General features: G+C 40.6%; 1 protein-coding gene across 3 annotated transcripts in view; it reads right to left on the reverse strand.

Annotated features, from left to right (window-relative positions):
- ARMH3 (armadillo like helical domain containing 3) overlaps positions 1-16,606 on the reverse strand; it is a 175,630-nt gene extending 159,024 nt beyond the window's left edge. For 2 of the 3 annotated variants that reach the window (XM_063102456.1, XM_063102454.1), the window contains exons 1-4: positions 16,473-16,606; positions 4,017-4,129; positions 1,327-1,383; positions 1,072-1,218 (exon numbers count right to left, since the gene is read on the reverse strand). In XM_063102456.1, the coding sequence (XP_062958526.1) occupies positions 1,072-1,218; positions 1,327-1,383; positions 4,017-4,118 (306 nt within the window). In that variant the 5' untranslated portion in view covers positions 4,119-4,129; positions 16,473-16,606. Of the gene's footprint in view, positions 1-1,071; positions 1,219-1,326; positions 1,384-4,016; positions 4,130-16,100; positions 16,227-16,472 lie in introns of those variants that run through there. The other variant, XM_063102455.1, reaches the window with a different exon arrangement.
- Between the last annotated feature and the right edge of the window lie 737 nt (positions 16,607-17,343).

Consider the following 17,343-nt stretch of genomic DNA (forward strand, 5'->3'; position numbering starts at 1 on the left):
CTTTAGAAACTTGGTTAGAGCATGGTATTATAACACCAAGGTCAAGGGTTCAGATCCCCTTACAGGCCAGCTGCCAAAAGAAAAAGAAAAAGAAACTTTGTTCACCATTCATTCAATAAGAATTTACTTCTAAGGGGCTAGACAGTTGGCTCACTTGGGAAAGCATGGTGCTGATAACACCAAGGCCAAGGGTTTGGATCCCGGTACTGGCCAGCTGATAAAAAAATAAAACAAATAAAAAAATTTACTTCCAGAATGCAGACTATTTGCTAGACACTTTTCCACTCACTAGGAACAAAGTATTGAATGAAACTATCACAGACTCTGCCCTCAAGAAGCCTTATATAATGTATCCCTACCACTCAGCCCCAATGCTTGGCACATATCAGTTATTCAAGAAATAGTAGTTTAATGAAATCTTCCTCATGATCATGCCACTTAGCATTAAGAACAGTGGTTCTAAATGTTTTTTGAGTTAAAGACCCCTTTGAGAATCTGATAAAAGCCCTCTCTACATAAAAAAATATATATACATATAAAATATTACATATGATTTCAGTGAGTCAGGGACCTCCTGAAACCTCAGATTAAGAACTCCTGATCTAGTGAGAAAATACTGTGCTAAAAATCTCTTCTGATTTTTGCTGTAGACTAATCATCTTTGCCTCAGTTTCTTCTCTACCTCTTCCTTTCCTCAAGGAATAAAAAGAAGTCTGACAGGGGCTAGCCGGTTAGTTCAGTTGGTTAGAGCGTGGTGCTGAGAACACCAAGGTCCAGGGTTCAATCCCTGTACAGGCCAGCCACCAAAAAAAAAAAAAAGCCTGTCAAGCAATTTGCCTTAGCATTACATTGAATTATACAAACGGATAAGATTACTACCATAGGCATAAATTTGTTTAAACAGAAAGATGACTAAACAAACATGGCACAGACATTTGATTACTTAAAGAAATTAAGAAAAAAAGAAAATCTCATACCTAAGGGCAATTCTAGGTTCCTTAAGTTCCAACAGATGTTCTACAATTCCTTTCTCCTATTAAGTAAGACTTCCCTAGTCTCCCAGCCTTGTACCTGCAATGCATTGACAACACGAATTGGATGCTCCTCTCCCAGAGCCTGAATGCAGTGTTGAAATAAACAATTAATATTGTCCTTGATCTTCATCAACTCTTCACCATCGAGAGATTCCAGCTTGCCTTCTAGGTACTCTAAATTCACCTGCCAATGAAAAACAAGGGCCTGAGTACATTTTTAGTGTAGCACCTAGAACACATGAGAAGGCAATCTTAATTACCAAGAAAATTCACAGATGCCACCAAGACTTACCTTCATAAGGAAAAGCTCCTCCCAAAACCGAGGACTGCACTTACTGGGGTCCTCTGTCTGAAACCAGAAGATAAGCACATTCAGCTTTCCCAGCTAAAACCAAATGCCTTAAGAATACTACACACAGTCAACTTTACCTTTCAATATTAACTTTGAAAATGGTTGGTCATTCTAAACTGTCTAAACTGTTGTAATGGGGAAGGGAACAACAGTTTTTTTGTTTGTTTGTTTTTTCAAATGGAAGACATGGTGCATGGATATATATTCCCTGCACCAAAAGTTATATAATGGCTCAAAGAATTTCCCTCAATTATTTCTCTTCTAGCAAGAAGTGAACCTAAACATCTGAATAAGTTAGTCACGTCACAATATGACACCCTTGCATTTGTATGGTATTGTCTTCAAACCCATTCACATATGTAAAATATAATGGCCCAGGGAGCCAGGAAGGGTAGATATTACCATTATCATCCTTCTAGGAAGGAGGGCCACAAAGTTAAGTGACTTACACAAATATAGGAGCCAAAACTCAGATCATCTCAGTAACACTGCAATGGTTTTTATATCATCCTGTGTTGACTGTTTCTACTTGCCCTCCTATATGCACTTAGTCCTCTGTACAGAGCTTTTAGTATGCTCTTTCCTTAATTCAAATTGGTCCAAAAGGTTAGCAAAATCACGGCGCTGAAATCTAAATTTTCTTGGGCCGGCCAGTGGCTCACTTGGGAGAGTGTGGTGCTGATAACACAAAGGCCATGGGTTCAGATCCCTATATAGGGATGGCTGGTTAGCTCACTTCGGAGAACGTGGTGCTGACAACACCAAGTCAAGGGTTAATATCCCCTTACCAGTCATCTTTTATAAAAAATAAATAAATAAATAAAATTTCTTGACAATAATTTTCAAACAGAAATTCTGGGAAGTCAAAGGCTTCTGGTTAATGTATGAAATAAGAAAAAAAGAACCCCTACTTTACAGGAAGGCTAATGACATAACAAAATCAGCAAGTTAATTGCCCACTATCGGCTTACCTTAAGTTGACCTTTTTAAAATTACTACCAAGAACTAATGTCTTCATTAGGTAAGAACTCCTGATCTAATAATAACACACTAAGAACTGCTTCTGGATTTTTAATTGAGAATGGCATAGAGAAGCAATGTTTCTGGCCTTCTCATAGGTTCTCATTTAGAGACTTCTACCACTTTCTCCCAAGTCCTGCTCCCCAGCAAGCAGGTGTCATGCTTTGACCCTCAAACTTCTGTAATATCATTCTGTTGTCTGCAAATGAATCTCAGGGAACTCACGGAACTGGTATTTCCCATTCCCAAAGCTCACTCAAGCAGGAGTTGTATGTATACCAAGCTTACTTACCAAAGAAAGAGCCCTGATAGGATCCTTTTACCTACTCATTTTCTCTGTACAGCGACTTGTACTGACCTGTCAATTTTGTATTAATTTTCTGCATAACAAACTCTGTTTCTAAGGCTTGCCAACAGTTGGTATTTCAGTTGATAGCAAAAAGTTCATGGAAAGATTTGTATTATCTTTTAATTCTGTTTTTCAACAAACTTTATGAAGTACCCTTGTATTCATTCTGAGCCATGTGGCAAAGCTGAAAGAGTAAGGGCTTTGGAGTCAGGTATCAGGGTTCAAATCACAGCTCCATCACCTTCCAGCTGTGATCTCATTACCTCATCTGTAAAATGAGGAGACTACCAGCTCCCTCAACAGAGTTCTTGTCAGAATTTGAACTAATGTATTTACTGATGCATTTAGAATGGTGCCAGGCACATGGTAGAAACTCAACATACGCATGCTATAAGCATTACACTACTTTACATGTACTACCTATGACCAAAATTCCAGAAGGCAAGTACCCCTGCAGGGTGTCTAATTACTCTAACCTTCTCTAATAGGGTATATTTTACAACACAAGCTTGGACAATGGTCAATCAGCAATTCTAAAGAGCCAAAGAAATCCCCTATCCAACTGCCAATAATTCCTAAGTTATCCCATGTAGTTGGAGAATGATATTAATTAAACAATCATTCTGTCCACTAATCACTTCAGATGAAATATAACAATGCATCTTTTTTTAATATCTAAATTATAGAATTCTAGGGCCAAAAAGAACTTCATGGGACATCTAGGATAGAAAGGTCCTCAAGTGAGATCATAAGGAAAACAAATCTTTCTTACATACATTCAGAAATGAAACTTCCCCAGACTTCCTCCTTCCTTTCAGTTAAAATTTTACCCAGCTAGGGCCGGCCCATGGCTCACTCGGGAGAGTGCAATGCTGAGAACACCAAGGCCCCGGTTCGGATCCTATACATGGATGGCCGGTTGGCTCACTTGGGAGAGCGTGGTACTGACAACACCAAGCCAAGGGTTTAGATCCCCTCACCAGTCATCTTTAAAAAATAAATAAATAAAATAAAATAAAATAAAATTTTACCCAGCTCATGGCAACAATCTGTAAGAACAGCATAATAACAATCTATATGAATTAACAGTTATAATCTCTACTATGAGAGAGCGCACTCTTACCCTTGACAGCTCCCTCTCTTTTTCCCTCTCTCCTTCTCACCCCTTAGCCCCTTGAAGGTGGCAGGCATAAAGGTTCTCATTTTGGACTAAAAAACTAAGGAGTCAAGCTATGCAGAATGACAGGGCTCCAGGCCTTACCATGAAGATTTCATCATACATCAGCACCACTTTTTCCTTCAGAGGTTTTTTGGAGGCTGAAGATTTCCGGAGCAAACCCCCCCGTTTCTCTACCTGTGCCATGGTTAGAGAATCTGTGAAAAGAAAGCCACATTTTAGGGCAGTAAAAAAACTCTGTATGACGCTACAATAATGGATATATGTCATTCTACATTTATCCAAACCCACAGAATATTCTACACTAAGAGTGAACCATAATATAAACTGTGACTCTGGGTGATAACGATATGTAAATGTAGGTTCATCAATCGTAACAAACACCACTCTGGTGGGGGATGTTGTTAGCAGGAGAGTCTGTGGATGTGTGAAGGCAAGACATACAGGAAATCTCTTCACCTTTCCCTCAATTTTGCTGTGAACCTAAAAATGCTCTAAAAAAATTAAGTCTTTTAAAAAAAGAAAGAAAATAAAAGAAAGTCACAGTCCATGCCAGAATGCTCTCCAAGATGCTGGAGAGTCTACTAAAGTATCTCTCAGTGGGAAATGTTTTAGGAAGAAGAAATGATAGATGACCATGCTATATAGATCTTATGCAACAGTCCAATACCCCCTCCCCTGACCAGGTAATGTCAAGGTTTAAATCATTACTTGGCCTACAACACAACACATTTTACATCCTTAAAACATGCCAGTGGACAAGGCTTAAAGCAGATCCAAAATCAAACAAGAAAGTGTAACTAGCTCCATCTGTAATAGGTCTGGCCATATATTTGAGGTTGATGGAAGGAAGGCTCCAAAGCACACACTGCCCACAGACTGATGGTGAAGTTGAATTTCAAATATTGATTGAGCTTAGGACCATTAAGGCAGGAAGTGTGCTGCAAACTGATGTGCTCCATTTCCCCAAAGCAGGTCCTCGTCACTGCAAGGAACTTGGCCTTCACTGCCTAATAAATCACACTGCACTTGACTGTCTTCAGAAATTCCTCTAGAAAGAGACCCAAGGCAGAAAATAGCAGTTAAGAGGCCAAAAATTAAATTTTATTTCAAAATAACTAAATAATATACTACTTTCAAATTTAACTGTATATATCTATAACACTATTGCAAATCAAACTTCAATGTATTTTGCAATTCTATATAAAAGCAGTTCCATGAATCATGCCCAAATTTTCCCATCTTTCTTCAAGGAATTCTCAATTTTTTTTATTTAAGTGAGAACTAGAAATCCCACAGGTCTCCACTGTGGATTTACACATATTTCCTCACTTAATAGATTCTTTCTATTATTAACAAAGTTCCTCTCTGTCTCTTAAATCCTAGGCTCTAGTTGTGAAACTTAATCTCATCCAATAACAAGAGTGGGGGCTAGGGAGGAACCTGATTTTACTTCCAGACAAATCCAAAGCAGTACAACTAATTTTGTCCCATGACTTTTGGAAAATATGCACTATCTTTAAAATCAAGTCAAAACTTTAAGGAAGAGATATATCCAGTAGCACAAAAGATTATACCTCAGACATTGTCTTTCTCTAATACATACAGCCAAAAAGGAGATTCACCTTTGAGCATACATCAAAGCAAAGAAAATTTCCCCCACTACATATTAAGCATCTTTAGCACAAGGACTACATCATACACTTTTTCTACAAGTACTTGGTTCATGGTAAATGTTCAGCATATGCTATTCACTGCTGATTCTGAAATAAGAGGTGGGGGGAGACCCTGAAAAATCCCAGGTCTAAATTTAAAATTTTAGTAAGGCCTATCTCTATCCAGGCTTCACTAAGCCTTCAAATCCTATTATGGTCCAGAGAAAACTGAAGGAAAAAATAACCAGAACTGTGGAGTATACATAAAGCAAATGTACTTCACAGGGCCTGGTTTTCCAAAGCCTTGCAGTTTCAAATATTGACCTTACAAAGGACAGGAAATTTTCCTCAGGCTATATAGTCTCTGTTGTAAGATAAAGAATTGTAACACAGCAAGGTTGCTGGCTCAAAGACAGACAGGTTACTGATTGATATGTAAAGATACTGGGAAATTGCTGTAAGAAGAGAATGTTTGCGGGCCGGCCCGTGGCTCACTCGGGAGAGTGCGGTGCTGATAACACCAAGGCCCCGGGTTCGGATCCCATATACGGATGGCCGGTTTGCTCACTGGCTGAGCGTGGTGCTGACAACACCAAGTCAAGGGTTAAGATCCCCTTACCGGTCATCTTTTAAAAAAAAAAAAAAAAGAGAAGAGAATGTTTGCTAAAATCAAGCTTTTGTTTGTGGATCAACTTAATTGCATTATAGAATGTCACCTTGCTTGTCTTACTGAATGTCTTCTATTGTTAAACTTGTTAAACTATGGGCCGGCCACCCCATGGCTCACTTAGGAGAGTGTGGTACTGATAACACCAAGTAAAGGGTTAAGATCCCCTTACCAGTCATCTTTTTAAAAAATAAAATAAATAAATAAATTTGTTAAACTATACTTAGCAAAAACCCCACCTACGTTCTCTTCTTGTAACTTCCTGGTCTGGAGAATAAATGTGAGAAGAGAATCCCTGTTCGTGGTCAATTTCTCAAATGGAAGGAATGCCTCTCTCTTGAGGGTTCCGGGAGATTAACCCCTTTTCAGGGCTTCTCACTGCTCTGAAGAAATGGGCTTTGAGTAATCTTTGAAAGCTCCATCACCCAGAGGAAAAGGGGTGACAAATCTGTGGGAGGCAAAGCAACACACAACAAAAAGAGAAGACTTTTTTGGGCGATTTACATCATATTGATCATGGCTTTGCCTTAAAGCATGAAATACAGCCTGTGTTCAAAACATTCCTGTGTCTTTTAAATACATTGTTGAGAGGAAGATGTCCTTCTCCGGGAAAAATAAATTGGAAATCAAGAGGATCCTATTAAAATAAATCAAAAGCAATGCAATTCTAAGCTTAGTGGATATAGATTTTGCATGTGATCAGCTCAAACCAGTTGATTAACAGAATAGTGCTAATAGTGGGAATCACAAGTTCCTGGTGAAAAGCACATGTTTACAAACATCCCCTTCTGAGGATTTATAAGTAGGTTACAGCTAATCAATGTCCACCCCAAATCTAATAAACTCACTTTCTCTATTTCAGAATCAATACTTTCTAATAAACAAAAGGGAATAAGAGGGAAGGAAAAACAATTCCAATCCAAACTACCAAATTTTCTACGAAATTAAATTCTTTTCATCACTCTCCTTCCCATTTGGAGCTGGGGGAAATTTAGCCAAGGGCCTCAACTCATTACTCACTGTCATCATCACAGGCAACTGAAATTTACCACCTAAGCTTCCTGAAAGGTGACAGGAAACTAACCACACAGTCTCCTCCTGCCAGCACTCCTAAGCATGGAACGCAGCAAACAAGGGTTACTAGGGTGGTAGAATGAGAGAAATGTAGAACTCTTGAAAAAGTTTTTCTTTGGTTCTCAGAAATTAAGGCTGAGTTCCCAAATTTGAAAGTAAAATATCTGATTGGGAGAGGAGTAAACTGCAGCACATTAGTAATGTCAGCGTAACCTGTTTATATCTCTCGGAGCTTTTTTCTTCTTTCATAACACTCCCCTCGTGCCACCCATCTTGTAGAGAGAACCAGCACCAGCTGAGAAGCTGCAAGTCATAAAGGAACAACCAACCAGCAGAAATGAGACCAGAAAATAGGTCTCCCAACCAACTAGGTGACAGTGACTAAGTCACTGTGCTTCTCAGTTTCCTCACAAGTTAAACGAGGGAATTGAACTAGATTATTATCTAATGATTCTCTCTGCATGATTGAAATATCACCTAAATACTGTAAAACACTAGTTTAGGCACGATGGGGTTTCAGAGAGGAAATTCCAGACCTGATCCTCTGGGAGCTCACAATTCACTGATAGACACACATATACAATAACCCACAGCACAAGGCAAACCATGAGAAATAAATAGGGAAGGGTCAGCCCATGGCTTACTTGGGAGAATGTGGCGCTGATAACACCAAGGCCATGGGTTCGGATCCCTATACTGGGATGGCTGGTTAGCTCACTTGGGAGAGGATGGTGCTGACAACACCAAGTCAAGGGGTTAAGATCCCCTTAGTGGTCATCTTTTAAAAAAAAAAGAAGAAGAAATGGGGTAGAGGTACAAAGAAAATGCTATAGGACCATAAAGGAGGGGAAGAAGCATCCTATGACTATGTTATGACCCCTGTTGATCTGGACTCTTAAACCCTTCTGGTTAAGAAGCAAATAAGCAAATGCACAGTAATCCCCCAAAAAATGTCAGTTTAGGCTTTAACACAGTTTCTTGAAATTAAGACACAGGCAAAGCATAAAAAAGAAGCAGGCAATTTTTCACTACTAATTTCACCTACTATCAAATTCAGGAATGGCTTCAAATCCCCTCAACTGAATGGCAAATCAGTGAAGCCTTTTATTCCTAAACCTGAGAGACTGCTGGCCCCATGACCTGCAACACAACTTCTCTCTGAAAGATGCAAGTCATACGATTTTTTTAGATCTATATCTTAAAGCAATCCAGCCACACACTTCTTAAATGGACATCACTTCACACCCCTGCAGGATGAAGTGGCCAAAGGTTAAGATTTTAAAACCTAAAGCCAATCAATGTCTAACATGCAAGGAATGCTAGTTACACATAGCTAGATGGTTATTCATTTATTTTACTGTCTTCTTGAGCACAATGCATGCCAACTCTAGTACCAGAAAATAAATTTAATAGAAATTCACTCTAATTTCCAGGGAGTTAAGACAACTAATCTATAAAAAGTCTTGCATTTTAGTCCTAATTCTTATACACTCATTCTATAACCTTAAGTTTCTTTTCCCTCCCTGGGCCTCAATTTGCCAATCTGTAAAAAGAAGCCACGTGACAGCTTTCTGTAGGCTTCCAAATTTAATGGTCTGGGGTTCTAGGTTCACCCTTATAAAAGACTATTACCAAGTATCACCCTCTTTTCACGTTGAAATACACTCAAAAACACTGCTGTAGCTAAATGCTAAGGCAAACATCCTAAAACACTTCAACCAGTATATAAGAAAAGGAAAAGGAGAGGAGAGAGGAAAAAAGGATGGAAAAAAAGGAAAATGAATAAAAGTAAATGTGCCCATAATTTTAAAAAAAACCTACGCACAGATCAGGGAGTAATTTATTTATTCAATAAATATTTATTGAGCACTTCTCAGGTGCCAGACATTCGGGATGCAGTGATGAACAAAATAGAAGAGATCCCTGATCTCAAAGAATTTTCATTCTAGTAGTGGGGGAGACAGAAAACAAATAAGATATGTTGCGACTGTGGTAAGTGCCTTGTGGACATATTGCTTAGGGGGACTACAGACTGGGAGATTAAAGAAGGCCTTTTCGAGGAAAGCCCAGCTCATACTTGGGCTGAGATGCTGAATAATAGAAAGGAACCAGCCATGTGAAAATCTTGGGAAAAGTGTTCCAGAGAGTGGAAATGGCAAGTGCAAAAACCCCAAGATCTGAACACATGGCATGGTCAAGAAACAGAAACACCAGTGTGCCTAAACTAAAGTATAAACATTCCCTTTTTGAAATGTTTTATAAAGTTTATTGAAGTGGTGTTTTCTGTTTGTGAGGTTTTTTTTTAATATGTAAAGAGAGGGCCGGCCCGTGGCTCACTCGGGAGAGTGCGGTGCTGATAACACCAAGGCCCCGGGTTCGGATCCCATATAGGGATGGCCGATTCGCTCACTGGCTGAGCGTGGTGCTGACAACACCAAGTCAAGGGTTAAGATCCCCTTACCGGTCATCTTTTTAAAAAAAAAAAAAAAAAATATGTAAAGAGAATTCAAATATCTATCAGCAGTAGAATGGGAAAATTTTAGTATACTTATACAATAGAATACCATACAGAAATTTAAAAGAACAAATAATTGACACATGAAACAACACAGATGCCATACAGAAAATGTTGAATGAAAAATATCCAAAAAAGAGTACAACCTGGATTCATTTACATATTTATATGAAGTTCAAAAAAGGTAAAATTAGTCTATGGTGACAGAGGTCAGACTAGTGGTGGGGAGATGAGAGGGAGTGAGCACAAGGAAGCCTTCTTAGATGATAAAAATGTGCTCAATCTTGATCTGAGTGAAGGTCACACAAATGGGTACATATGTTAAAAAAATTATTAACTTGTACACTTCACATTATATGTTATTCCTTAAACTAAAAAAAGTATGTGTAGGACTGGCCAGTTAGCTCAGTTGCTTAGAGCACAGCTTTGTAATACCAAGGGGTTCAGATCCCTGTACCAGCCAGCTGCGAAAAAAAAAAAAGAATCTCTAAAAAAAGTACGGGTGTGGGCCGAGCCCGTGGCACACTCGGAAGAGTGCGGCACTGGGAGCGCAGCGACGCTCCCGCCGCGGGTTCAGATCCTATATAGGAACGGCTGGTGCACTCACTGGCTGAGTGCCGGTCACGAAAAAGACAAAAAAAAAAAAAAAAAGTATGGGTGTATTCATATATGAAAATTTAGCAGCACCCATGCAGAATACTAAGACAGAGGACAGTAGGGACACAAGGTTTGGACACTCAGGACACCAATCTAAAATAGCGATCAGAGTTAGCGCTTATTTAGCACTTATTATGTACCAGGAACTGTTCTAAGCACTTTACACACATTGACTATTTTATCCTCATAACAATCCTATGATCCAGGAAGTTTACAATGAGAAAACTAAAGCACAAAGTGGTATTAAAAAAAAACAAAACTTGTCCATAGAAGTGAGAATAGACTCAAACCCAGGCAGCCTGATGCTAGAGTTCCTGCTCTTGTCCACTACATACAAGGTCTCTCACAAGCCTGAGGAGTGGGCAGAAGTAGAGTAACCTACACATAAACAGAGCTGAGGAACTGTGAAGAGGCTCCATGTGAGTGAGTGAGAAGTATATACACATTGACTTTAATGAACAAACTATGGAGTGTCCAGATAACTTGAGTTTCATCACTCTAGTTTGTCAGTGGGTAAGTGTGCCATGGTAGAAAGTAAAAGATAACTGTCTGATACATGTATCTGAATATAAATATAGGTAATGTGGTAAATATGGCAAAGTGAAACACAGAGGAATACAAATAGATGGAATAGCAGAACACTTGGAAGGGAACACTGGAGAAGAATCTGAGTGTCTAGTCAAGTTGATAGATGTAGATATATCCAATACAATAGTTTTTTTTTTTTTTTTAAAAAGGATGAAACACACTAATATCCACAAGATTTAATTGATACTATTTTAATTGAGCCTAGTCAGTGCTCTGAGGACAATTCTCTACCAAAACTTGACAATGACTAGAGATAATGTAAAACAGGACGGTAAGATGAAATGAAGAACAAGTCAAGTATGAGTCTGTACAACCCTCAGCTTAGGAGAGAATATGCTTTACCAGTGCAGAGCTGTGATCACCTGTTTCATAATCTTCTGGGGTGCCTCCTAAATATATATACTCCTAAGCCCCCATACCCCACTACTGAATCAGATTTTTCAGGATAAGAAATCTTTTTTTGGTAGCTGGCCAGCATGGGAATCCTAACCCTTGACCTTGGTGTTATCAGCACCACACTCTAATCAACTGAGCGAACCATCCAGCCCCGGAGTCTATATTTTTAACAATTACTTCAGGTCAGTGGTTCTCAAAGGAGGTAATTTTGCCTTCCAGGGGACACTTATCAATGTCTGGAGACATTTTTGGTTGTCACAATGGGAGGGGAGGTACTACTGGCATCTACCAAGTAGAGGCCAGGGATGCTGCTAAATATCTAACATTCACAGGACAGCCTCCCACAACAAAGAATTATCTAGCCCAACACATCAATAGTGACAAGGTTGGAAAACCATGTCCCAAGTAATTCTGATGTTCATTAAAGTTTGAGAGGTATTCATCCAAGACTTAATCCAGGCTTTGAAAGGAAAGGAGTATCTGGACAGAAGAGGATATTGAGAGAATGAATAAAACTTCTGCAGTCTCTAGAAAGGGCACTGGAGCAACCCTCACCTTCCCTCATCTCATTCTCCCCACATTAACTCACCAACCAGCATCCCCTTCCTTTGGGATCTTAGTCCCAGTTTGTCCATCCGTGAAAGAAGATCACTATAAGCCACACTGACTACAGTAATCCACAATGCTTAGTGAAAGAGATGAAAATCCTGTGTAGCTATTTGCTCAAGAATTGTGACTGAGTCAAACAAATCTAGCCCTTTTCTGGACATTCACATAATACCCAAGAGGGACAACACATTTACGTCATGTCAGAGATAGTCTCCTATCCTGACTCTCCAAAAAGTTCCCTAGTTCCTCTAGATGCCAGGGGTTTGTGTTTCTTTGTTATTGTTGTTGTTTTTAATCTTTAGGAATAAATTCACTACCTGTTCCCTAAATCCTTCTGCAAGATCTACCTCACTCCCTGGAGGTAAATACTAACACTATAAGCTTTTAAGAGAATGCAGGGTTATCTATCTCCAAGCCCCAACCCTTCATTTCACAAGCTAGCTCCTAATAGGCCTCTTTCTTCCTTTCTGAAAGCCTCAGAAATTTAGCTCACTTGTTGAACCACATCCTACTACTGTTCCATATGGTTCCTTGTCACAGCTTCTCTCAGGAGCATGGGACACAGGTTTCCCTAATCCCACCTCACAGACTAGCTCTAAAACAAGCATATAACCCCTTTTCATTCTAATGGATTATTGCTGCTAGTCACTCCAAGTCTTTTATATTTCCAAAATGAAAATAGAGTAGGGCCTGCAGCCTTGAAGCCAGCTCTCTGAATTCCCTTCATGGAGAGATCGAGGACAGGCCACCATCCTCTTGTTCTATCACTGTTCTTCTTTTAATTCCTAGAGATGGAATTCATCAGTCATTCCTCCTTATTTTCAGAGCACAGCCTCCCACTCAAGATGATATGTACATGAGCGAGCCCGTGACGCACTCGGGAGAGTACGGCGCTGGGAGCGTGCCGACGCTCCCGCCGCGGGTTCGGATCCTATATAGGAATGGCCGGTGCACTCACTGGCTGAGTACCGGTCACGAAAAAGACAAAAAAAAAAAAAGATGATATGTACATAACATGACCGAGTACTCTCTATATACTTGGCACTTTTCTCAATGCTTTAAATATGCTGTATTTAATCCCTACAATAATCAGATGAAATAGAAACTACTACCCTAATTTTACAATGGGGATTTTACTTTGCCCTAGTAACAGTAAGTTGTAAGCCCAGTAAATCTCCTTCTCTGGTAGCCCTTTTCCCTGTGATAAAGTCCTGTTAGTGCAAAAAATCAGGTGCTAACTAGTAGAACATTAAAAAACTGATTCAATTAAAGTTGCAATTCGATGGAAACTCCAAACTGATATCTGTAATACCAACATCCCCACTTTATCCAAGAAAAGTCAGTCAACTCAGGACATGGCCTGACAAGCATCATCCTTATTTTCTAGATGCCAGGACAGAACCAGATTGATTAAGCAAGCACATGAGCCATTATAAGGCAGGATTCATATCTTGTGTATGCACTGAACAGTGTTCATCTCAGAGTGGGTGTTTAGCCTATACTTCAAAGTGGAAGTAACTAAGAGACTTTACCAACATAAACAGCAAGTGGCAAGACCAGGAATTTCCCGATTTCTACTCTACATATCAGCCATACTCTGTGCCTACTATAGGTGAACTACCTTCAGAGAACAGAATTCAGTCTGGTCCATTAGCGTCTATTAAGTCTGCCTCCTTTCACAAACTAAAAATGCAGATGAAGAGATTTAAACAAACATGACCACTTCAGGTTCCCTTTCAAATCATCTTATACAAGAAGGAATACACTTGTGTCTTCAGAAAGAGGAACCAACTCCAATTGACAGGATTTCAGGAAATTCTGATTGAAAACCACAATTTTCTGACATCTCCCAGAATGGGAATTCATTGTAAGATCCTCTTCTCAAAGAGCAGGAGCCTCTTGTAAATTAATACTGTCTATCTCCTGCTCAAACCCTGAACTTCCTCAAGTAGCACAACATCACTTCTATCTTCTCATTTCCTTTCCTGTTGAACCATACAAGGCTCAAGAATACCACTTAAGTATAAAATAAAAATTATATGACAGATTCCCATAATCTTCTTAAAGGAAGCTGAAAAGGTAAGTGCAACCTTGCAAAGTAAATTGATTTCCTGCTAGTTTAATAACTGACATTTATCGAGACCTTGTAATAACACAAGCATAGTGTAAGACAAAAAGGGACCAAAAATTACTGTTATAGTCCCTACCTTGAGAAGCTCATTATTAATTGGAAGTGCATATTCTGATACTTCTTTATAAATAAACAAAATAAACATTATTTTTCCCAGGATTTTTTTTCATTTAAAGCTATTGCCAAGATATTAAGATCACAAGGCCTCCTGACTTCCAGCTGCCTACTAACATCTCCATCCGTACATCCCACAAGCAACTTAATCTCAGCATACCAGACTATCTCCCCATCCTCTTCCCATAGCCACCCCAACCTTTAAAAATCTGTTCTACTTTTTCTAATCCATATCCTCATCAATGAAATCCCCCTCCACCCAGTCTCTCAAGTTAGGAATCTTAGCACACTCTCTTCCTAGTCACTGTCGTTTTGCATCTATCTCAGAAGTATTTCTAAAATCCATTCACCTCTTCATTCCCACAGCTACACTTCATTCAGACTCTCAGTCAACTGCAACAACTTGAATTAGTCTCACTGCCTCATTTTTCATTACTTTAATTTGCACTTCTGTTACTCTCTAACTTAAAAAAACACCAATGGCTCCCACTTTCTTTTCAGCCTCACCTCCTGGCAATTTCCACACTACACATCCTGTTTTGAACAAACCTCTGACACTTAAACATCATTAATATTTTTTTCCCTCACACCTTCACCATGCCTTTACAAATGCTGTTCTCTCCAACTGGAGTGCCTTTTCTTACTTGTGCAAGCTCCTACTCATCCTTCAACACCCAACTCAAGTGTTTCCTCCCTGCAAAGATTTCCCTGACTCCCCCAGGCAATGGCAGTATTCCCTTCACTTTGAATAAATGTCTTTACATGGATATGTAACACACAGCACTACAAAATACCATTTAAATGTCTCTCTGATGTCCTTGAGGAAAGACACTCATATTTCTAACCTCGGTACCAGTTACACAGTAAGTGCTCAATTAATGTGTGTTGAATAAACAGCTTACCCTCATACATCCCAAACCAATTTCTCTGGCCATTTTTCCCAAATTTTATGGATTCCTAAACTCTGCTGTATGTGAAATTCCAAATTTCATAACAACTGCATTAGGGTTTTCAAGTTTGTTTGCTCGTTTTAAATTATATAGATGTTGAACAAGTGAATAAATTATAATGTCTAAAAACCCAACGAAAACACCTTAAAGGTTTCCCTACTCACTAAGAATGGGAAGTCCCCTTTTCCAATCCTAACAGGGATCTACCTTTCCACAGACTTAGGTTGATCTGATATCCTGAAAGCCTTCACATAGAAACTACTGTGTACATAAATCCAACTGAAGGCGTACCCCAAATAATTCCAATTAACTTGTGCTAAGTAAAAAGTAGGGGACAAGCCGTATTTTCGCTGATTGGCAAGGTAACTGAGAGCTCAGGATAGCAAAGAAACAGCTCTCACTAAGCTCAAAACTTTTTTTGGAGAGGAAGAACTGGAGAGGGTCTGATGATACAGAAACATTTATTCGGGCCTGGCCCAAGTTTCTGCTTCCCCACTCGCCAGGGGCAGCTGTCCTCAGCTTCTGGCAGCTCTTCTTCCCCAGTTTTCTCTCCAGTTTTCTCTCCTCTTGTTTCTTCCTCACATCTCCCTGGGAAAGGGTTAGTTTCTGGGCTCACACCAAGTAACCCCAAGAAAACAGGGTAGCTTCACTGATTCTCTGTGAAGGGTGGGATGAAGCCTGTGGGTCAGAGACTGAAGAGAGACAGGATCTTGGCCCTTCTGGGACATGTGAAGACTTCGGACAGACCGTCCTTCCTCTAGCCCTTCTCAGACGGGCTTGCCCCACGCCCTCACCCCAGAATCAGGAATAACCTGGGAGACAGGCTCTCGAGGCAGGAGTCGAGATCGGGGGTCAACGCTGTGCCTGGGTCAAAGGTCAGTGCCTCGCCAGCCAAGAGGCCCCAGCAGGCACGGGAAGAGGGAGGGACGTGGCCGGCACCAGACGGTCCGAGGGACTGGCGGCGGGAAGAGCGAAGCCGCTTCCGCAGGGTTCGGGAGCCCCCAGGCCCAGCCCTCCCAGCACCCGTCCTCCCTCCCTCCATCTCCCTCCGCCCCCGTCACCTCCGTCGTCCCCGAGGCAAACGCAGGCTCCGCCCCCTGAGCCACCTCGGGGCCAAGGCCTAGTATGGCAGACCGGCGGGCGTCGGCCAAGTTCGAGGACCCGGCCGGGCCGGCGACGCTTACCGAGTACCCGGCTCCTCCTCCACCACCCGCGCCGCTCCCGGGCCCGCTCGCTCCCGAAACCACAGACGCCGCCGCTGCTCCGGGATCTCGGGCGCGCTCCCGACCTCCCCGACCCTTCCCCCGGCCCGCGGTACTCCTCCTGGTCCTAAAGCGCGCCTCGTAAAAGGTTCATCCACGCCCGCTTCCTGAGGCTGGCTCAGACCATTCCCAGCAAGCATCGCAGACTACAACTCCCGAAAGGCCTCGCGAGAAAGAAATTAGCAAAAGAAACATCTGTTGAGGCCCTATTGGATACAGGTCGCAGTAGCAGTTTTTTGAAATATGGCAGACTGTTTGAACTCGACAATTCCACTTCTAGGAATGAATGTATACTTTAGAAAAAAGAAAAGCAAATTACACTTACGAGATTATATTATAACAAAGTGATAGATACAGAGATACATAGAGATATATAAAATTAAATGTTTTCAATATATGACAATGAATTATCAAGGGCAGGCCTAGTAAGGCTCAAGTTATAAATGCCCTTAAAATTCAGAGAAAGGAAAATTTTATGTTCTTACCTAAAAATTATAGGGCTGTCCAGTTAGCTCAGTTGGTTAGAGGGAGGTGCTGATAACACCAAGGTCCAGGGTTCATCCAGCTGCCAAAAAAAGAAAAAATAAAATTACAGCAGGCCATTTTTTTGGACTAAGCTCCTGCATTAGGGTCCAACAGACCAGAGTAAACACCAAAATGGAGTCACCCTTGCAAAAATTACATGTCACCGAATCCAAACTAAGTTGTTGGTTGACCTACTGAGGAATCAAGAGAGATAGCCAATGTCCTAAACAGGTCAGTTTAAATCTTCAGTAGGCATGATAATGAAGTT

Source organism: Cynocephalus volans, chromosome 7, assembly GCF_027409185.1.
Source record: "Cynocephalus volans isolate mCynVol1 chromosome 7, mCynVol1.pri, whole genome shotgun sequence".
Taxonomy (NCBI): domain Eukaryota; kingdom Metazoa; phylum Chordata; class Mammalia; order Dermoptera; family Cynocephalidae; genus Cynocephalus; species Cynocephalus volans.